The following is a 23,781-nucleotide window of genomic DNA, read 5'->3' as shown; positions in this document are numbered from 1 at the left end:
CTAACGCAGTTTTGCGTCAAAAAATTTTGCGCCGTCTAACGCCATTTGGATGCGCCGTGCGGGCGTCAAATTTATACTTTGACGTACGGCGGCGCAACCAACAGGTGGGCGTCAGGATATTGTGACGCACACAGCGGCGTCAAGTCGTAAGGAAAAACCACGTAAAGGCGACGCACATCACCGTGGGCCGATTTACGACAGCGCAATCGTGAAAGCGCTGGTTTTTCTCACGCAATTGCGTCAAATTCTAGCGCGAAAACTGCAGTGTTACCAGAGAGCCAACATGGATCCCAGTGGACACAACAGAGCCCAGGATGATGACAGCAGACCAGGAACCAGCCAAGAGGTCCCACAAACAAACCAGGATAACCAAAAAAAGAAAAGAAAGTGTCGCTTCAGTGAAGAGGAGCAGGAAATCCTGGTGAGAGAGGTGACGGAACACCAGCACCAACTTTTCATTACATCCAAATTGCCACTCAGTAGGAGAGAGGCCATATGGAAGCAAATAGTGGACAAGATCAACAGTGTGGCTGAAGAACGCCGCACAGTCACTGAGTGTAAGAAACGCTGGCATGACTGTAAACGCAGGACCAAAGAGAAAATGGCCAGGAACAGGAAGGCAGCAATGCAGACTGGAGGTGGGAGTCCAGCACAACAGGAGGCCCTGGACCACATGGAGGAGATGGTTGCTGCCGCCATCCCCGAGGAGATCGTCACAGGGATTCAAGGGCAGGACAGTGCAGACTACCAAGACACAATGCACATGCAGGGTAAGTCGCATGGGGAATTATAATGCACTAATGTTAACTGCAACCAGGGGGGGGAATACCTACTACACAATGCATGTAAGTCAGCATATACATAGAGTGGCATGGGTAAAGGAGCACAGTAGGGGGGCATGCCTAGCACACACTGAAGCTGGGGCACCACCAAACACAGCAACAAGTACAGCCCCATGGGGACATCCTGTAAGTACAATAGAGCCAAGGGAAAGCAGCGACAGGTAGGAAGGCCACTACAGCAAACTCACATCCAGGCACTTGTTTTGTAAAATCTATCCTACAGCAACTAGGTCCCTATCAGTAACCCAGTAGGCAAAGCAACAACTGCAATGTAACTGCCACAACACCTTACAATAACGCCTCTCATCTCTGTGCAGCTACAGTACCAAATGGCAGCAACCTCCCCATGGAATATACATACACAAATTAGGGGGTGACATTGACATCCGCAACAAGTCAGTGTAAAAATACAAACGCACCAGTACACTCAAATGCCCAATGTCCATACCTGACACATACATAAGCCAAAGTAAACAGCAATAGGACCCACACAGCACCAACCACACACACATGCTGCATACGTCAGGGTCCCTCACATGCCTGGATAACAAGGCTACATCACTAATGTCATACTGCTCAGACAACACCTGAGGAGGAGACATAGGCAACTGGTCACTCAAACACACCTGCAAAGTCTGACAAACAAATCGGACCTTCATACGATAAACAGGCTTATACAATCAAACACACATGACCCACCTTCATCTTCAAACATCAACAATGTTTACATCCACACCACATCCAAACATGAACATGCATAGGAAATGGCACGGAACATGTACACTGCATGCAATGTGAATCAAAAGTGAATGGGGCAGGTCCTGAGAGGCAAGTGTGTTGGCAGGGCACTCACAACACCCACAGTCAGTCAATGTGTATTCTGGCAAGTGTAATGTATACTTTGCGCATTAGCCTCAGGCTGTAGGCCTTTCTGCACCTTACCCTGAATGTACTCTTACGCATATGCTCACATCTAAGAGCCTCTGAGCACTTTGCACTACATGCTTCTCATTGGCCTTCCTATCAGGAAATATACCAAATAGCCAGTCCTAGGGTGTTGTTAATAAGTCCAATCACACTGTTTTGCCTACATCTGCACTGGAGTGTGCCAGAACAGATACACTCTGTGCCCCAGTCAAGGATACAGTCTGGTACTTTGCGGATAGATGGGGTAGGGGTTCTGATTTGGCATTCCTGCGTAGGGAAACTATCTCATCACCATGACTTATGACTTATAAAATCACTTCCTTGTCCCAAGACACACAAGAGGGAGTCTCCAAACAGAGAAACACCAGACGCTGCCTGCCTTGCTGCAGATGCAAAACCAGATCACAGGCCATTGCTCAGATATGACGGATGAAGTCTCCCCAGTGATTCAGACAGGCAGGCTAGAAGCTTAACATGCTGTGCTATAAATAGAACAAGCAGAGGGAGAGTACAAACTGTTAGGCACCATGATAGTTTTCGACCAATGTCTTACTCTCCTGCTGACTATTTCAAGTCTACCATGTTGAAGTATTTGGGTTATTGTGGCTCACACCTAAATATAGACAAGTCAGTTGTTCAAAGAGATCATCATATGAAACAAATACTGTCTTTGACTTTTGTGTATGAGTTCATACTGGAAAAGAGTGAAGATGTTGGGATCTGAGTGACCACAACTTCCCTGAAAAGTTCCAAAGATGTCATGCGCTCGGATGTATAATCATTCCTTTGCTGTGGGAGACATGAGCCAATGCTAGTTAGCTAGAGCAAAATGAAAGAATCAGGGTGACAGAGTCAATTAAAAGTGGGTCAGACTCAGTCCATCACACCATTAGCTATCCTGCTGCCTCGTAAGCAAGTCAGCTCAGGTCGGATAATGAGAACACACCCTCGAAAATGTCTCTACATAAGAATAGTTAATCACGGAGGGACTAGTAGGACACAAAGATGCCTATTCCCAAAATGTTACAAAGCAACACCTAGCGGCAATTAGGCAGACAAGTCTGGTAGCTCCACATCACACATGTGACACACAGGTGGGCCATAGGCCTACAACAATGCCCATATGAAGGACAGCAGATACCCAGAAAAAAACAGAGACCAAAGATAAGGCATCCAAACGCCTGTAACTGTTTGCAAACTTGTTACAACACAGACACACTAATTGTACCCTGTTTCATTGCAGAGGAACATGGATCTCCTGCCGATATGCCTGACCCTGATTTCCCTGATGACATCGATGACGACCCCATCAACCTCTCCCCACAAACCCTCAACATGGTCTTTGGAAGCCTCCAAACCCCACCTTCAGTCCCAAGGAGGAGCCCAGAAGAAGCAGCCACCCCAGTAGACCCACCTGCCACCCCAAATGTAATACCTGCCAGCTCCAACACAGCTGAGGACTCCGACGACACTGGAACCAGCTTTGAAAGAACCGTCGTTGGGGTCCAGCGGGAGCTGGCCAAGGAGGTGCGGGTGGGGATGCAAACTATGGCAGCCAGCCTTGAGGGGGTGCGTTCGTGCATGATCCCTCCTGCTGATCAGACAGCTGTGATGCAAGCACTAACATCGCACATGCAGGAACTTGTAGAAACACAAAAGCAAATCGCCACAGCTGTCATCCAGTTGACGGAACAACTAAGAATGCAAGCCAGTCAACGGGTGCACGAATGCAACATCGAACCCCTCAGGGCTGACCTGGCTGCCTACCATCGGGATGTGGCTGCCATTCTGAGAAACCAGCAGGCCCTCCTTGCTACAGTATTGCCCTTCCTAAGTCCACAGGGACTAGCCCCCGGGATGTCTGCCTCCATGTCTTCTAACACTGAGGTGTGTGTTGCCCCTTCACAACCAACAACAACAAGGACAGAGGAGGCAACACACACATCAGAAGAAGAAGACGTGGAACAGATAACCTTCACACGGAGGAGTACCCGGAAGCCCTAGTCCCTGCACCATGGCCTACTCTGACCAAGGTCCTGCGTTTAGTCAAAGCCCAGTTTCTGAACACCTACACTCAATGACTGTTTGGCAATCCACCTTTTGACTTGTCCATATTGCCAGTGAATGTCTCTCTCCTACAATTTGGTAATCCTGTCCCTCTGCACTGACACCTTCTATAGGCTCACCAAGAAATGATGCCCCAGAACGGACTCAGCAAAAATGTTGAATGGACAATTTGCACTACAACACCTGTAAATAAATCGCACTTGCTCACCTATTGTGTCTCTGTGTCATTTCACACTTCAACTGTGCAGTACCTAACTCCAAAGTGGCTGTGTGGCAACCCTGTTGAATCTCTATACTACTGTCCTGATGTCATATATTCAGATCCATCTGTGCATTGGCCAGGATTGCATCATAGCCCTACCATACTGAGGGAAATAACTGAGGAAGGAACTAAGCACACACAATCATGCTGTGTTGGTCAGAATGATGCACCATCTATCGCTATTCCAGAGAGCAAATGGTGGCTGGGAAATGTAGGCTCCATGCAAGACTTAAATAAGAATGGATGCCGCTTAATGTAATGAATCGTGTACAAATCACACTGCATTAACTTCCCTTACAGAGTAGGCTTCCATGAAGGAACTTCATGCTGCTTCAGTACACACATGATGTAGTTCAGCAATGAAAGCAGCAATACATGAGTGTGAACAACTCCTCATCTACAAAGCTCTCCCTGAGCTTCACACTGCTGTCCGACCTAACAATTAACCCACATTGACATGTAATGAAGCACTCTTTGTGAAGTTGGACACATATCATAACAAAAGCTTGGTGTACAATGCACACTACCAATGGGGAGTCTCCCAATTTGAGGATACTTAACAAGTGAGCACACGGGTAGATGGGATGTTAAACATCCATTCCCAGGGGATGCTGAGCATAGGACACAAATGTCACACTAAATCATTCTGCAACATGGATGTCAAGGCCATGATAAAGTAGCACCTAACGCATCAAGTAAAGGGTTAACAAAATATTTATTTATATCTAGTACTACAAGAGGCAACTAAGGGAAAGGTACACCTACACTAATCTAACCTGACTACTAATAACCCACAACTGTCCCTATCTAACCTAAGCTAAACTTACTCTACACATGTAACGAAACGATCTAAACATCAACCCCCCACCCACCATTATGAGACAGGACACATGCAGGACAAAACATACTAACCTACACACATACTACACTATCCTAAACAAGCAGATATTTTTTTTTTTTTTTTTTTTTATTTTTTTATTTATTAAACATGAATCCCAACATTGCCCCCCACCCACCCACCCACACACAAATATTTGAGAAAAATAACAAGGACCCCCCACCCTCTTCCCTAACACTAACTAAGCTACATACCTATCCTAATCCTAATACTAATCCCCAAAGCCCAACTAACAGGATAAAAAAAGGAAAGAGGTGAGAGGGGAGGGATAAAAGTTTAAGAGGGCAAACGAACTAGAGGTTTGCCCTCCTTAGTGTGCGCCTGATGTCGCGGACCCGGGTCTTTACATAGTTCATGTCATCAGTCAGGTTGTCCACCTTCCTCAAAAGTTGGTCCACTTTCAGGGACAATGCCTGGAAGGCTGCAGGGTCCACGGGAGGGTCTGTGGGGAGGGTTTGTGTGCCAGCAGAGGTCGAGCTAGTGGCAGCTGTTGGTGGGACATGTGACTGTCCTGCTGCCAGCACACGGCTGGGTCCAGGTCGTGCTGCATGCGGCGGGTCCATGGCAGCCGAAGTAGATGGGACCACTGGGCCAGACCTGGTGGCTGTGTCGTTGGTGGCTGTAGGTGGCACACTTGTTGGAGGCTGTGGTGTGGCCCACCACGCCCTGGAGGCCCTTTCGGAGTGATACCTGCGGCCCATCCGCCGATACCCAGACTGCACCTGCAGGATGTGCCTGTAACGGATGGCACGCCGCTCAAAATGGATGCGATCGGCCGCCCTCATGTTAGCAGCTGTGAAGAGAAAAGGCAGATATTTACCTTTGGCTTTGCATTGGGTGGGATAGCACAATGGGTTATTTGTACATTACTAGAAATGTATAGGTTGCAGCAATTGTCACAACATAGTTCACAGAAGGGCTCAGAGGAAGTACATGTGAAGCATGCATACATAAGGGCATATCACACCTAGAATATCCAGGTCTCTACATGATGGATGACATCACCCTACACTACTCATCCTAATCATCCCTACGGTTTTGTACATCATGGCTGCACCTCTTCCGCATACTTACTTCACTACATATGTCACTATATGTGATAACTATCACACTCCTCACTCTAAGCCATCTGGAATTGGTTGTGTGCTAAGATTGAACCAATGGGCTATAACCCAATGTCTACACTAGGGACCAGATGTAGGAAGATGGGAAATGGGACGAACAATCTGGAATGCAGAATGGGGTATCTGACACCGTCTGTGAGTTGCTATGGGGTTGCTAAGAGCCACCTCATTTACATCAATGATGTGGGTTGCAAGTTGCTCCACCTTTGCAACTATGGGCACTCACGGGGATGGAGGCCTGCTGGGAACAGCAGACCTCCATGTCCGTGACCGCTTGGAAATAACGCAGAACATGTTCCCCAAGTGTAGGCCGTTTACCTCAACGGGAAATGAGCAGCACTTAGAAATAAATTACGACAATTTCAATATTGAATAATTTAAGGCACTTAGGCCCGTATTTATATTTGTTGTTGCGCCGCATTTGCGTCACTTGTTGACGCAAAAGCCGCGCAAACTTGCAAATTCCAATTGTAATTTGTAAGTTTGCGCCGTTTTGGCGTCAAAAAGCTGCGCAAATGTGGTGCAAAAAAATTATAAATACGGGCCGCAGTGGTCCCTTGGACCACTGCCTGTTTTGTACAGGATTATTTTGGTACACTCGGAAAGGTGATGGGTTACAAAGGGGACCCCTTACAGCTAGCAAGTGGGTTACCATCCACTTCAAGAGGATGATAACTGCGACTCACTTAGCAACCACAAACTCCATTGCAAATGGACTTGCATACCACTGTCAGTTGCAAATAGGACTGGAAAAAGCCTTCATATTTAGGATTAGGAATAAAATCTCCCATATATTTTCATGATCACCTAATACATTTCGGAATAGGAAACAGATGTTTGCAACTCACACACAATAATTATGAGTTTATCAACTTGTACACAGTTTGGCACATCTGGCCCTAGGTTCTGACTCACGACACAAAAGGTGTCAAGTAAGTGTGAGATACTGGTTGCTACAATCCAAGGTAGCCTGTTTCACATTAACATCCCAGTCGTTGAGGGTGGTGTGGGAAGAACAACCACCAATCCCATGTGAAATGCACACCCAGGAGTGTATTGAACGTTCACCAAGTATGTGCCTTCACACACAAGACCTATGAATGGCTAGCAACACGTTGGACTTAGGCAAACATTGTGACATCCATGGACCACACATGTCACAATGATATGACTTTTGCCAACATGACATACTATCAGTGAGGCATGTTTTACTACACACACAGAGGAGGTGGAACACCCATTCTCATGATTCAACAGAACACATAGGCCATTGCACTCAAGTCACACACACTCCTAGTTCAGCTTGTGTATGTACATGCCCCCGGAAGATCCAACCTACAGTGTGCACAGTCCATCCTCAACTAGGAAGATGCACTTTTCATCACAGCCATGTGCCTAAGCTATATGGGAGAATGTCAGTCTGATATGCAGACTCAGTTCATGTCAAGTCCCCGACCAAGTCTTACTTTGACCAGTGTATTCTAAGTAACTCATCCCATTCCCCATTGCGGCCCAACTGTAATGTCCTACAGCCCCTCAATCTCAGAGATGGCTAGGTGTTGCTTAACAGAAACATAAGTCCAATTTGATATCACACTAACACGACAATGGCAATGAACGGCCAGCGCATCACATCATGATTTCTCTTGAACACACAGTAGTCCATTTTGCGTCATTGGCAAATAAATATATCAAATAGCACTCAGGCAACACTCACTGTAGGTATCGGGGTCGTCGAAGTGTGCCACCTCTCCCACGGTGTAAGGCTCTGGTCCACCTGTAAAGCATGACAGGAAGAATGTACTCAGACTGGGTGGACTGACAAAATAATTCTGTTACAATGACACTGTGAGAATATGACATGGTAATGATACACTTTCACACATGCTCATACTGCATGGATGAGTTTGTATTCAACATTAACATTGGATGATTCTCCTGCTACAGTTACACACCCTACTACACACATGCAGTGGCCAGGACAGTCAGGTGTCGTCCAAGTTTACTCACAATAATTATGCCCCGACAATATTGTTATCCAAACATCTCAGCATGTGCATTCCAGAGAGACATCCAGACACTTGTTCCATGAGGACTGCATGACCACTCACAGTCAAACAGCCTATGTGGACATGTTCAACACACAGCAACCACACACACGTGACATATCTGTGGAAAACATATCTGACTTCATGTGACGTGTATAAAACACACATGTATATCATCATCATGGGATTCAAATCAGATTTCGAGCGATGGGGTCTACATATGTAGGTATGTTGTTTCGACATGACTTACTCATTGCCCATTATGACATGTAGAGTACAAATAGAGCCATTAACGTGTTGCTTGTCTGACACAAATGCTACACTACATTACATACAGCTACAGCCATCTGATATGTGTAGAACAACTGAGCCATCTGACTGCTAGCATAGGTCTTCATACACATTGTGCAACACGTACACATTAGGGCACATATGTAAACATTAGTAAGGCAGCATTTGCATCATTGCATCACGCAGAGATGGGCCACACCTGCCAAATACAGATATATGTATTAAGTTTCTGCTGTTTGAGGGAGAAAAAGTGTAGCCAATTTGGGGATATCAATATATATTGACAAGGGCCTAGGTTTCCCTAGCATTACACATAGGCAGCTCCTTATCTAGCAGATTGGGTAACATTCATCACATGTTCACACACAGATTACTATCATGTCCATGTAATTGATTGCTACTCACCAACATGGCCACCAATCCTGACTCCCAGGTGGTCCAGCAGGTCCTGTTCCCTCGTGATCAGATCGGCCCAGCGGTGTTTCAACTGATGGACATTCCGCATGGTCCCATGGACCCGGACCATGTGATGGCGCACCTTCTCCCAGCGAATTTTCCGGGCCTCCGTGTGATACCCCTGTATCACACGGCCCCCAGCCTCCAGCATCAGCGGGAGGAAATGGCACACTAGCCAGATAAATCCCCCCAATTCATCTTCGCCCATCCTGGACAGGCGAGGCCTCCCTGACATTATGACTGATGACTAACAGAAAAAATAAAGTAGGAAATGGGGAAAGGTAGAGGTGTGAAGTTAAGAAAAGGAGAAAATAGCCCAACTAACCCCAATAACTACCCTACCCACAACAGACTCCCACAGACAATACAAACAAATACAGGAATGGACAAAACTAGACTTAACAGACTGAGACAATGATACACAACAATATTAGACTGAACAAAGTACAAAAGACAAGCTACACAGGACAACAAAGCAGTAATTCACAGGACAACACTCTTCACTGAACCACACAGTCTAGAAAAATCTGAGACTGCAAAGTGAAAGTGAAAGTCAACTTCCAATACAGATTTGGCAAACAGGATATCCTATTACATCACTTCCTGCATAAAATGGCCGCCGTTTTTTAATCCCGGTTTGCGTCGTATTTTCACGCATACATAATTTCGCGTCATTTTTTATGACGCATAATATTGCACATGCTGCTGAGTGTAAAAATATGATATGAATATTAATATTTATTTACTGTACGAGATGTCCAAAAATATGTGCATGTTGCGTCATTTTTTCCGACGCATACATGATGGGCGTCATATTTTATCCACCTACAGGAGTGCTAATGCTGCTGAGTGAAAAAATATGATATGAATATTAAGATTCATTTACTGTACGAGATGTACGAAAATATGTGCATGTTGCGTCATTTTTTCCGACGCATACATGATGGGCGTCATATTTTTGAAACGTACAGGAATGCACATGCTGCTGAGTCAAATCTGAAATATGATGTAACTTATATTTTGCTGTCTAAATCTGTGAAATTTTTGTATACATTCAGATTTGACTCTGCATTCTGTGCACTCATGTACGTGACCAAAATATGACACCCATGCTGTATGCGTAGAATTATGATCAAATCTTTTTGTTACGTCTTCATGTTTTTAACTTGGGGAAGGTGATTTGTCAGGGTCAAACGGGGCAATGTGATACACATTTGTGTTTGGATATGCCACATGTCCATTGTTGTATGTATGGCAGGCATTCACACAGTAATGGTGTGGATACGTTACATAATGTCTTTTCCATATTTGTCAACATATTTGTGGCAATTGCTGATGGCTGTTTGGAAATGATGGATGGGATACCATGATGTATTCCTTCTCCAAATTTGGTCCACACTTATGATGGTGATGCTTTTATCTGGAGTCCTAACAGGGAGTGCAATGGTCACTTACAGTTATTATGGGGCTAACCATGTCCTAGCCTCATTTTGTGTTTGTGCTTTGTGTTCTACTCTTGACATGTAGGCCACACATGTACCTTATGCATGTGTTTGGCTCACAAGTACAGGATTTGTGTATGTTTGTGGGACCGTAGAAGTGGACTTAGGCCCCCAGCACCCTAGGATTTGACCATCCTGATTAGTTACAGTATCCATGGCTTGGCTTAATATTTTATGGGAAACCTGCAGCAGCAGGCTAATGTAAGGCCATATGGTATGTATGACTGTTGACCATTCATTCATCTCATTAGCCCATTAGAAGTTTGCAGTAATGATGATTTTGAGCTGACATGCCTACCATTTCCCAATGACTATGTTTGGAAGACTCTGAGCGTTCCTGATGTTCTGGGGAATATTCTTTAGTGGGTGTCTGTGTCCCTTTCTGCATTAACTGGTTAAGTGGCATGTCACATTCTTCCTGCTAGGTTCAAACTGGGACCCGACTGTGATGGTCTACTTTCAATAATTTGGTTGATTGTATGACATATGTGTACATGTGTGTTGGTATGTGGATCCACTATCACCTGTCTGGGTGTATGTTGTCACTGTGACATCCAGGTCTCCTCCTGAGTTAGTGGCAGCTAATGTTGTCCCAATTGTGTTTTGCTCATATCACCCACTGGAGAGAAGCCATTGATGACATGGTGACGTACACATGGATGGTCCCACCCTGTCTCTGACCACATGTGATGTGACTTTCACATGATCTACTTTTTTTGTCTGGGTGCAAGACTGTCTCAGGTGTTTTGATGTAGCATGTGGATTTGCCACATTTGTACTCATGTGGGCCTCTGTGTATGGCAATGTATCATGTCACATCCTACCCTCTGTGCATACAATTGAAATGTTCTTTTTTGTTGTGATGATTGTTATGGCATTGTTGGTCAAGGAGACCACATTCTTCGTCAGCATTTTATAAGTAAAGGTGCTCAGTAATGCATGGACCAAAGCATGATGTGGTGTTTGATATCTGTGTTTATTTACAATAGTGTAATACAGGTGATTATTATACATTAAGCAAAAAAATTATTTACAAGCTGCTGGCGCCTACGCTGTCCTGCTGCCGTGTTGGGTTGTCACCCCTCCTGTTGCGGCCCAGCATCCTCCTCTTCGTCATCCTCAGGCATGCCTGGGTCCAGTTCAAGGAGGGGAATGTTCCTCTGGACACATATATTGTGCAATATGGCACAAGTGAGGATGATTTTGCACACCATCTCTGGGGAATAGAGTAGGCTCCCGCCAGTGATGTCAAGGCAGCGGAACCTAGACTTTAGGATCCCAAAGGTCCTCTCCACAATGCTGCGGGTCCTCTTGTGGGCGTCATTGTATGCCCGCTCTGCAGCAGTGATTGGGTTCCCGAATGGTGTCATCACCCAAGGCTGGATGCCATACCCCTGATCAGCTGAAAGAGAAAGAGAATGGATTGAATTAGATGTAGGAGGCAGTGTTGTACGGATCTTTGATGGCTGTAGTTGTCTTGTGTTGTCTGTGACTCTTTTGTGTACTAATGTTCCAACCTATGGTTGTTGTTGAAAAGTTTGCTTTGATATATTTTCCCTTGGCTGAGCAAGTGTTTGTTGGCTAACCGTTTGTCAGAAGGACTGTTTTTGTTGTTGCAGTAGAGTGTTCCCTCCCTAGCATTGTGACTAGTGATACAGTTGTCTGTGTGTCCTCACTGGGGGTGTGATGTTAGTTCCATGCCGAGTTAAAACGTGAAAGTGTATTTGACACCTTCATGTGTATGAGCCCAGGCCATCCCATACCTTTTGACTTATGCATTGTATTAGTGTACAGGTTATTTTGAGACTTCCAATCTGTAAAGTGACATTTGGCCAACCACACTCATTGATGTCTTCACATTAGGCTGTGGATTAAATTCCAATGTGTGACAGGTTAAATGTTGACTTCTGACACATGGCTAGTGATGTGAGTACCTCAGTGTGTTCCTGGCTAGGTGTTGCTATTGTGGTGTATGTGTTGTTTGTCCTAGAGGGTTTGTGTGCGGTGTGTGTATGGGTTTGTTTTTTGTCCTTACCAACAAGTAGTCCATTGCCATAGCGTCCATCCTGGAAGTGTTGGTTGATGGTGGAGTGACGGAAGATGAATGCGTCATGTACACTCCCAGGATATTTGGCCACGATGTTGGTGATCAGTCCTTGGTGATCGACTATGGCCTGGACGTTGATTGAATGTGTGTGCTTCCTGTTGCGGTAGAGGTGTTCTGAATAAGCAGGTGGCACAAGGCGTACGTGTGTGCAGTCGATTGCACCAAGGACGTGCGGGAAGCCACTGATGGCGTAGAACCCATGTTTAATTTCCTGCTGCTTCTGCAGTGTGTTAGGGAAGCAGATGTGGCGGGGTGTCAGGCGAATGATGGCATCCAGGACTTTAGGCAGGAATGCAGAGAATGATGGTTGGGATATTCCACCAACCAGGGCACCAGTTGTCTGAAAGGAGCCACTTGCCAGCAGGTGTAGTACGGCAAGCAGCTTTGTTTCAGTTGGGATAGTGCGGGGTGTCACTAAAGTGGGGGCCAACTGTTGTTCGATATTTGCCAGCAGCTGCTGAATGGCCTGCCAGTTCAACCGGTACCTCTGGATGATGTCCCGTTCCCTGAGGCCATGCAGGGTTGTTCTTGGGCAGAATATCCTGTCCTGCCTTCTGCGCTGTCTTTGGGGTCCCTGCTGTTGTTGTTGTAGCTGCTGTTGTTGCTGCAGGGCTCTGCGTCTACGTGCACGTTGAAGAAAAAGCACCTCCATAGCTCCCTGTTGCTGCTCTGCTGCTCTGTTGTTTGTTCTGTGTGTTCTGCTTAAGTACAGGTGTGTTTGCCCCATTTTAACGCCTGCCCTGACCCAGGCGTTAAAATTTCACGCTATTCGTGCTTTGCGTCATTTTTTTGCGCCGCCTACGGCCCGGGAGTCATTTTTGCCCAGAAGCATAAATACGACGCACCGCTGTATGCGTGGGTTTTTGGACGGGAACGCCTACCCTGCATGTCATTAACGCAGGGCGGGGTGCCGCTTCCAAAAACTCACGCACATAGCGCCATTCCCCTTGTGCGCCGCATCGGGCGTCAGGGTATAAATATGGGGCATCGTTTGCGCTGAATGTGCGTCAAAATTTTTGACGCACATTCGGCGCAACCGGAGTATAAATATGGCCCGCAGTTCTCAGAGAAAAGAGGGAAATATGTTCCTCCAAAGCCACTATATCGGAGCCTTCAACTCCTTCAGCCTTGGCTTTATACCCTGCCAAATCGGCTGCAGAGTCAGTGACGACAAAGTCAAAAACTGTTAAAGAATGCCTTGTTGAAAACCACACCATAGTCAAAAACATCATCAACAGCAGTTATGATGATGTTGACTACTACAGCCCTGTCAACAATAAACACCTTGCTGACATGACAACACCACCAGTGAAAACCTCGTCTACCAGACAACTGCACAATCAGCGGAGAAAGCAACATCCACAACAAACCGCTGACGAAGAAAACAGCCATTTTGCACCTTACACCGGAACTAACGACCACCTTCTCAACAATACCGTTGACAACACCGTTGATGATGGACAAGTCTGTACAGAATACTTTGCTCACAGAACATACATTAGCCTGCAAGGTGTGCCACCTTGTCACTTTTTAGATGTGGAAGAGCCTGATGAAGATGATACTGGACCTTTTGGAACAGCTAATAGTGCCTCACCAGGACCAAGAGGATGAAGGCGACTATTATTAAAATGTGTATTAACGGTAACAGTATATAGAGAATCCAAGGTAATATGTGGCGAAATTTCACCATTTTGCTTCACCTCCACCACCAGAGGGCATGGTTCAAGTTCCTGTATTCCTGGTACAAGATCTACTGGGCATGTTGCAGGACTACTATAAATGCTTTCCTACTACTGTAGGGACAACATCATCATCAATGCATCCACAACCTCCTGAACCTATTTTTCCACCTGCCACTCCAAGAATGACCCTGGTATCAAATATTGACATGCCTCCTCAAGACTATCATCATCTGAGGAATATGGATCGAGAAGAGGGTGAAATTCATGATACTCAAATCTATTGCCAGTGAATGGGACGATTACCCATTACCAAGGCCTTCACCTCCAGCACCACAACCAGTGGATTCCCCACCAAATATTGATGGCTTCCATACCCTTACGGAGAGAGCGGCCAAGCGTTTCCAGCTCTCCAGCACGATAAAACAATCTGTTTCCTCTGATTCTAAAGAACAACCTAGGAAAACAGATTGATCCCAATTGTAGATTATATCTTTGAAGTAGGATTTAAAATTATGAAAACAACTGCCACAGTCACAGCGGTTCTGCCAAGAATTGGTAAAAAATACAAAGCTTCTGCAGACTCGATGGCATATCAGGTTTGACATTCAAAATGGGACTCTGACAAGCGCTGGGAAGTCTGTGTGATGACAAAGAACCCTTCCACGCCAATTTCAACACCACCTGACAAAGAAGACAGACTCTTTCATAACATAGCTAAGATGTTCTCAACTATGTCAGGCATGACTGTACATGAGCAAATTCTCTGGCAAACCCTGGCAGATATGACTACCAGATGTGGTCAGACATCGTCACATATCTTGATTTCCTTCTGGAAGAAACAAAAGCAGAAGCAAAAAGTATTATGCCAGAGGGAGCAAGATCTGTGCCTGCAATAATAGATAGTTTGCACAAAAGAAAAAACATTTTAGAAATGCTATATAAACGCGAAGCTTTGTTTGGCAAGCACGTTGACAATGCCTTACAAGCAATCAATGCTGACACTGCTACATCTTTAGGCACCTTACAGACCCACAAAATACCATTTAAAGGGCCCCGAGGAAGAGGCACTTTTTCTTATCGAGGAAGATACCAGAGGTATCAGTCAGACCAACATTTTCAGCAGCCCTTTGAATCTACCTCCCAGCATCACCAAACATTTAGGACGCCACCAGCGGCAGCTTACTACAAGCAACTATCAAGGAGAATGCAGTCAGCACCAGCAAGAGACACTAGCAGGAAGCAATTACAGTGTGCTGTAGGGGGCATAACTGGCACTATATCTTGTGGGAGGAAAATTTTCAAAATATACCCATCAATGGTGAAAGATCTCAACAGACAATTGGGTCCTGGATCTCATCCCATATGGCCATACTTTGGAGTTCACACAAATTCTCCCTACCTTTTTACCAAAACAAGCACCTTCATCTCATCTCCACCTTCTTGAAAAGGAAGGGCTAGCTATGCTAAGCAATGGTGTCATGCAGAAGGTCCTGCAGTCTAAAAAAGGAATGGTCTCCTACTCTTGTTTTTTCCTCATCAAGAAAAAATCAGGAAATGGTGCCCCATTGTGGATATTGTAAAATAGAACAAGTATTTGAAGCAGCAATCTTTTTGTATGATCACCCTTCGAGAAATCCAGCAATGCCTTAATCAAGGAGATTTCGTGACAAGTCTAGATTTGCAGGATGCCTATTTCCATATCCCTAGCCACCCGAAACATCACAAATTTTTCAGATTCATGGTAGTCGTCACTTACTACCAATTCAGAGTGACTTGCCTCAGTGGCAGCCTCCTTACGACAAAAGGGCCTTCAGGTTTTCCCATATCTCCATGACTGGCTCCTACAACTGCCATCTTATCAGCAAGCATTGAAGGCTACAATAACCTGTTTGTAGACATTTGAATTGTTGGGCCTAACAGTCAACTGCCAAAAGTCTCTCCTTCGTCGCTCAACAAAGATACATTTTCTAGGAGCAATCCTGGCTGCAATGCGAGACAAGGCATTCCTGTCCGAAGAAAAACAAAAGAAACTCATTCTTTTTGATAAATTCTGTGCCACTATCATGTCAGTTTCTGTTAACCATCTCAAATCACTTCTCTGCATGATGTAATCAGCCATTTTACTAGTGTCTTATGCCTGTCTACAGATAAGACCCTTGGGTCTCACAGACGGTTAATTCGACGATATCATCAAACTAACGCCATCCATGCTAACAGCTCATCCCTGGTGGATAAACTCTGACAATATTTCATCAGGACTCATGTTCTTTTTGAAATCCCGAATAGGTCATTACAAGGGATGCTTCTTTTGAAGGTTTTGGGGTGGGGTTTTTTTTTGGGGGGGGGGGGGTGTGAACCATTTGCAGGATTTCCAAATAAACGGGAAATGGACCGTGGCTCCATCAAAGATGCACATAAACTTCCTGGAACTCTGAGCAGTTTCACTTGCCCTTCAAGCTTTTGTACCAAGAATGAAAGGATCTTCCATGGTGATACGAACAGACAACACAACCAGTACACACTAGCTGAATAAACAAGTAGGGATGAGATCTCAGATTCTTTTTCAGGAGGCGTAAGATATATAGAGATGGGCTTTAGCACATTAGCTAACACTGCAAGCAGATCGTCTGCCAGGGGTGAACAACAATTTGGCGGATACTATAAGCAGAATGAGTCAGAGCTGCCACAAATGGGAATTAAATACATCCATTCTGAATACAATCTTTGAACAAAAGGGAATTTCAGTCAGATGGTCAGGGATCTTTGTATACGCTTTTCCCCCGATCATTCTCATTCCCAGGCTTGTCTGAAAGATGAAGAGGGAAACGTGCTGCCTAATAATAATTGCTCCTTGGTGGCCGAGGCAACACTGGTTCACGTAATGTTTACTGCTATCAGAGGAGAATCACATTCCGCTGGAGCCCCAGAAGGATTTACTATCAATGAGCCACAAGCAGGTCCTTCATCTGAACCCAACATCTCTGCACTTATTGGCCTGGCTACTGAATACCTTGAATTTCAACAATTAGATAGCCCAGAAGAGTGCAGAGATATCCTTGCAAGAGCCAGAGCTGATTCTACCAACAAAACATATTGCCTAAAACTATTCTGATTCAAGAATGTAAATCTATGAACGATCTATGGAGAAAAAAATGTTACCTGTTAACTCTCGTTCTCCAGTATTGGTAACTGTTATGTATTGTTTTTAAGTGCTTGCCTGCAGGTGCAACTTGCCTGAGAACCCTGGGACTCTTACCCTAGCTTACCTGAGAGTGTAGTGCAGAAAGGGTTGTACTTGGGCCCAGTTTGCAGAGCCATGGTAGTATGGGCCAGTAGGATAGAAACCAGTGGCAAATGGCCTCCACCACCACTGTTGCAGTCCAGTAGTCCGTGTCTGTTTTGCGTCTCCACTACCACTCTCCCCTGCACACAGTCTGACAAAACTTGTCCTCTGGTCCCATAAAAGGATAACCTAGACTTGTTGGTAGCTAGCATTGAATTTAAAACGTTGACTCACTGAGCCCTTAATAAGACTTCAATATCCTATCTGAAATCTAGGTGTAGACTATAATCCATTTGTGACCCACTGTTTTAGTGGGAAGTTAGGCAACCAACTGTGGTAAATTATTTTGTTTTTTTGCAAGGCAGCCGTGGAATACTGCCTGAACATCATCTCAGAATATGGAAATTATTGAAACATTTCACTTAACAAGTCTGCTGTAACATTCAGCATACAGACGTTTTGACAATTGATTTAACAAGATATACCTGTTGGGAAGCATGGGCTGGCACAGTTGGCAAGAAGTCCAGCTGACAGAAATGCTTCCCTTTAACATATTGACTCTTCTTTAAGAACTGACAGTATAAAACCAAATTTTGTGCTAAATCATTGGCGAGACAAATGGAAAAGTGACTTGCAGACCATAGGACTAACTTGCCAGAATCAACTACAGGGAAGCAAGAATAGACAAGCTAGAAACAGTGGGATATGTTCACTGGAAATTCAGCAGCTTCATCTCATGCTATTGGAAGATCTGAGTGATAGTGGGGAGTCACAGGACTGAGTTTAGAACAAACGCTATTCAATTCAGACTACCCAAGATTTTAAGGTTCTTGACAAGTATGAATGAGTGCCAGATGACACCTGAGCATCTAGGGATGGTCAAAGCCAAGACGCTCAGGAGACATAAGGAGCTTCCGCTTGGGGAAGAAGATTGACAAAATGGAATTAAAAGTGGTCCTGAATGGCCGTTGACAAAAAAGATACTGCTGATGAAAAGATAACCAGTGTTTGCCACAACTGACAAAAAACTGGTATATGTAAGATCTACTTGGTACAGACAAGCATAACTTTGTAGAACGTGAATGTTAAGTTTGAGAAAATTCAAAATAGTAATACTGGTGAGTGGCTCCATTAGTAATTGCTAGTGAAATGCTTAATGTTTTACATAAATTCTAATTTCCAGAATAAATTAATTTCTAGATTGAAATGCTGCTGAGTTAAAGATGTCGCTGCGTGACCCGAGAAAAATTCTCATATGTTCTAGGTGTTAGTGATTTCAATAGATAATAATGGGGTAAAGGAGATTCCAGTACTTCTTGTTATCTTCTTCTTAAAGAGATATTTCATCCATGTAAAAAATGAATTTGACAGGAAACAGTATGGAACCCTAAGGGGACTCAGCATGTGACAGGGATCGTTTGTGATCTGGAGGTGCCCATGTGAATAGGCTGGAGTTGGTTGGAAAAGTAGGAGGACAACCAGTGAAGGTCATTGCTGGTGAACTACATTCAACACTCCAGGGAGCATATGAGTGGTGGATGGTTGACTGTGAGCTCATGTCCAGCAAGATCAGGAGGCAGAGGTCATTTACATCTGTGGTTCACCCCTTAACTGCTGGACATCCCCCTCAAATGTGCTAAACACGTTTGGCTATTTGAGGTTGTTCAAGCTTAGGTCTCCATAACTTTATGTCCACATAAGGTGTCCAGGTCAAATTTGAGTCTTCTTTCCCCAACATTCTGGGGATTCTAAAGGTTCCTGGTGTTTGTGGAGTCAGTTGGAGGAGACCAAGAAAATAAGCTAAATATAGCTACATTTTGAATATTTGGGGAAAATAAGAAAGAATTGCTCTGGATAAAAGTATCTGGTTTTTTTTCTCCTTAAAACTGGCATCAACAAATGGTTTGCTGTGGTAAAGTCACCACCTTCCCAGCTTTCAGGGACATGCAGAGCTGAATCCAAAAACCTAATCTTTACCACAGTTTGGCATTTTTCAAAGAAGCAGCTAATTTTTCCTCTTCTGCTTTCAACCTATTTCCAGTTTGTGGGGGAAACCAATGTGAAACCCATTGGTGATCCAGGAAAGCTACAGATTTCTGAAAAGTATACCTCAAGATTTTCCCATAGAAACTGTTGAAATAAAGAAATATTAGGAACAAAACACCATTTGTGGCACTATACCATTACATCCCTAGACTTTTCTGGTTGCCGGGATATATAGGGTTTGTAGGTTCTGCAAGAACCCAAGACACACTGAGCTGCACCATACAGTGAATTTCATTGTGTACCTAACATTGACTAATTCATATGGTGAAATATGAAGAGTGCTTAATGGGTACCAAGGAAACCTATGTATTTCTGAAATGGCCACAACATATGGAGGTTACGAGCAGCGGTTATTTGTACATCTCTGAATTGTTGTGTACTACTACTAGCATGTGATTCAGAGATATTTTTTCAAAATGTCTTCTGTCTTACACACTTGGCTTTCATTTGGTGATAACAATGTTCTACTATTCTATGTTCTCTCATGTCTTCCGATAAAATTGTTACCTCACTTGAATGCTTAGGCCGAGGGCCTGCGACTCGAAAGAGTCCCAAACACAACATAGACACATTACATGTTTGCACTGAAAATGCATTGTCTTTTGCAATATGGCTAGCTATAGATTTTGGGCCCAAGCTGAGCGCAGTAAGGCAGCAGGCTTTCAGGGCAGCAGTCCAGCATAGTCACAGTCCTTTTGGCAGAGTATTCCACAGGTCCAGAAGTGCACTAAAGAGTTGGGGGCATATTTATACTGTTTGCGCAGAATGTGCGTCAAAATTTTTGACGCACATTCGGCGCAAACCGTGCACCATATTTAAATTTTGACGCCCGAGTCCGCAGACGTCAAAATTCCTCTGTGTGCGTCATTTTTTGGATGCGGGAAACTGCCTTGCGTTAATGACATGCAAGGTAGGCGTTCCCACCCAAAAAATGACTTTAAGGCCTATGTGCCTTATTTATACTCCAGCGTCATTTTGACGCACAGGAGGGGGTGGGCCTTAAAAAACGGCACACAGTCTGATGGGTCAGGGCAGGCGTTAATTGACATGTGGGCTCCCTTCCATGGTCTCTGACCATGGAAGAAGCCCAGAGGTGCCCTCCCCTGCCCCCGGGGGGGCACCCCCTGCCACCCTCACCCACCCCTGGAGGACACCCATGGATTGGGGGGACCCATCCCAGTAAGTACAGGTAAGTTGAGGTAAGTATTATTTTTTTAAAGTGGCATAGGGGGGGACTAATTTGGCCCCCCTACATGCCCCCTTGCCCAATGTCCCCTGGGCATGGCCATTGGGCAAGGGGGCATGACTCCTGTCGTTGCTAAGACAGGAGTAATTTCAGTAGGGGTTGTGCGTCAAAAAAGGGCACAAGTCCGGTTTGAGGCATGATTTTTGCCTCAAACCTGACTTGCACCATTTTTTTTACGCACAACCCTCATTTTTCCCTACTCCGGAGCTGCCTAGTTTGAGTCATTTTTTTTTCACTCAGACCAATCCGCAGCACCGGCTAACGTCATTCCTTGAATAAGGCGCCCGCATGGCGCATAAGAATGGGGTTAGCCGGCGCTGGTTTGCGTCAAAATGTATAAATATGGGCCTTGGTGTCTGAGTGCCATATTTATATCTGGTGACTTAGTTGAAGTGGGAGAAACTTCTAGAGGATTCCCTTTGAACTGGTCAGATTTCTTGCCTTGGTCCAGACTAACTACAGGGGGTATGCAATCCTAGGCCCATATTTATTATTTTTGATGCAAATCAGCGCCAGCGCAGATTTGCATCAAAAACTTTACCGCCAGCTAATGCTATTCCAACACACCAGCCAGGCGCCTTATTTATGGAATGAAGTTAGCCGGTGCTGCAGCCTAGTTAGCGTCAGAATAAATGACGGTAACCAGGCAGCTGAGGTGAAGGGAAGACTGGGGGTTGTGCGCAAAAGAATGGTGCAAGTGAGGTTAGAGTCAAAAATATTGTCTCTAACCTGACTAGGGCCATTTTTTGGCACACAACCCCCATGGAAATGACTCATGTCTTAGCAAAGACAGGAGTCATACCACCCTGCCCAATGGCCATGCCCAGGGGACTTTTGTCCCCCTGGGCATGGCCATTGGGCACAGTGGCATGTAGGGGGGCCCAAGTTAGGCCCCCCTATGCCACTTATTAAAAATATATATATATACTTACCTGCACTCACCATGGATGGGTCCCCCCATCCATGGGTGTCCTCCACAGGTTGATGAGGGTGGCAGTGGGTATCACCTGTGAACTGCTGTCATGGTCTCCCACCATGGAAATGGGCCCAAAGGTCCCTTAACGCCTGCCTTGACCCAGGTGTTAAAAAACAGCGCAAATCCGGCTGGGCGCCTTGTTTTAAGGCCAGCCTCCTCCTGTGCGTCATTTGGACGCAGGAGGATAAATAAGGCGCACATGCCTTAGAGTCATTTTTCCCCGGGAATGCCTACCTTGCCGGTCCTTAGCGCAAGGGAGGTTTTCACTTACAAAAAATTACTCGAACTCCATAACTTTGGCGCTGGACGGCCCCAGCGCCAAAGAAAAATTATGGAGTTAGGTTTACGCCAAAATAAATGATGTAAATCCAGCGCAAACAGAGTATAAATATGGGCCCAAGTGTGAAGGCAGGACATAGCGTATTCAGGTGTATGTGGGGCTGTGCCTAGCTCCAGCCTCCCATCCTACCAGTGATGGTCCATCTAGGCAAACCTAAGCTCTCTATTGTGTGTGGCTGCTTTAGAGGAATACAGAAAGACCAACAACCAAATCCACCTAGTCATGTGATCCAGTGACAGGCATTTTCAAAATTGTAATTCGAAATGCGAATTCACCATAAAAGAGGATTTTTTCATTACAATTCCAAAGATGCCAAACATGAACTGGTTACCTGAGTTCCATGTGGAAGATATGCGTATTAAATGTAGTAAGCCGGCTCCAATGTTATCCTATGGGAGAGGTATGCCTTGCAAGAGCGAAAAATGAATTTAAGAGTTTTTCATTAGCAGAAAATTTTTACTACATTGCACCCTGCCCTTGAGCTAGGAGCCTACCCTAGGGGTGACATATCTATTAATAGAAAAAGCAAGGTTTAGGCCTAGAAAAAGGCTGATTTTGCAACGTCTTAATGGCAGTTTCAAACTGCGCACAAATGTTGCAATGGCAGGCCTGAAACAGATTTGCAAAGCTACTTAAGTGTGACACAAGTGCTGTAGACCCATCAGTAGCATTTAACTTACAGGCCCTGGGTGTAAGGAAATGCTTCTTCTTGCATGTTCAGTCCCACATTTTTGGACTGATGCTGCTGGTCAAATTTAATACCACTAACAATGCTTAGAAAGTTGCCATTCTGTGCTCGAGCTAGCCCAGTCGCACACAGGCAGGTTTCTGACTGCCCAGAAAGATGTGAAAACAACTCCCAAGCATAGGTAAAAAATTAGTTGCCACAGAGAGAGGTGTCATCTTCTCCCCAGGATGGCCACTCAGGGTGTTAGCCCAAAAGGCGAGCTTCAAAGGTGAAGCTGCCTAGTGTGAGAAGTAGCGCCAACACCCCTGAGCAGGATGCTTATTTATTTCCTGGAGACAAAGCGGAGCAGGGTGAAGGAGGGAAAACTCGCCCCAAAACAGTTCTACCATGGGTGTATAGCTCTCTGGTAGCCACACCTCTAGGGTGGGCTACCAAGCCCCCAACACCTGAGGAATGGTCATGCCATCTTGAAGGGGGATAACCAGATGCCAAGCAGTACAGGAAGTTTGTCACTAGGTATAAGTGGTCCCAGTAGCCCATTGGCAAGTGATTGTATGGTCCCCTCAGGGCACTTTCCTGGCATAAATATGGCACCCCTGGCACTCTGACCCTCAGTTTGTGCTGGAACTGGAGAGTGGACCAAAGAAGGACTGCCCAGCTGCCCTTGGACCAGCACAAAGAGAGGCTGCACACTCAGAAGGACCGTACCCGCTGCACTTTGGGCTAGCAAAGTTTGGACTGTGCCTAAGGCTCAGACCCCGGAAAAAGTTGATTCCTAACATTCAACAACAGCAGTGACACCAAGGATCAGTTGACGGATCTCCTGGACCTGGCTTCATAGACACAAGAGCTCAACTTGCCCAAACTGGCAAGTTGGGAGCCACCACAGATGTTTTACTGCTACCAGACCCTGGGTATCCAAGAAGACAAATCTGAGGTAGCCAAAAGTTGCCCCCACGTCTGCCTGATCCGAAGGTGCTTTGTAAGTCTGGGTTC

The 23,781-nt window shown here is 45.2% G+C and overlaps 1 protein-coding gene across 1 annotated transcript; it reads left to right on the top strand.

The window, feature by feature from the left end:
• The first annotated feature begins 329 nt into the window (after positions 1 to 329).
• LOC138258674 (uncharacterized) lies at positions 330 to 4,039 on the top strand. Its single transcript, XM_069205980.1, has 2 exons — positions 330 to 770; positions 3,013 to 4,039. Exons 1-2 carry the CDS (start codon positions 602 to 604, stop codon positions 3,771 to 3,773), a joined length of 930 nt encoding a protein of 309 aa, XP_069062081.1. The 5' UTR covers positions 330 to 601; the 3' UTR covers positions 3,774 to 4,039.
• The last annotated feature ends 19,742 nt before the right edge of the window (positions 4,040 to 23,781 follow it).

Source organism: Pleurodeles waltl, chromosome 9 (assembly GCF_031143425.1).
Source record: "Pleurodeles waltl isolate 20211129_DDA chromosome 9, aPleWal1.hap1.20221129, whole genome shotgun sequence".
NCBI lineage: Eukaryota > Metazoa > Chordata > Amphibia > Caudata > Salamandridae > Pleurodeles > Pleurodeles waltl.
Note: the sequence above shows the minus strand (reverse complement) of the source record. Positions and strands in the feature narration are given on the sequence as shown.

Bases quoted from the DNA above. Each gene is read 5' to 3' on its own strand.
- LOC138258674 (XM_069205980.1), top strand. From the start codon at position 602: ATGGCCAGGAACAGGAAGGCAGCAATGCAGACTGGAGGTGGGAGTCCA. The intron at 771-3,012 runs GTAAGTCGCATG...GTTTCATTGCAG, and splicing joins AGACACAATGCACATGCAGG to AGGAACATGGATCTCCTGCC.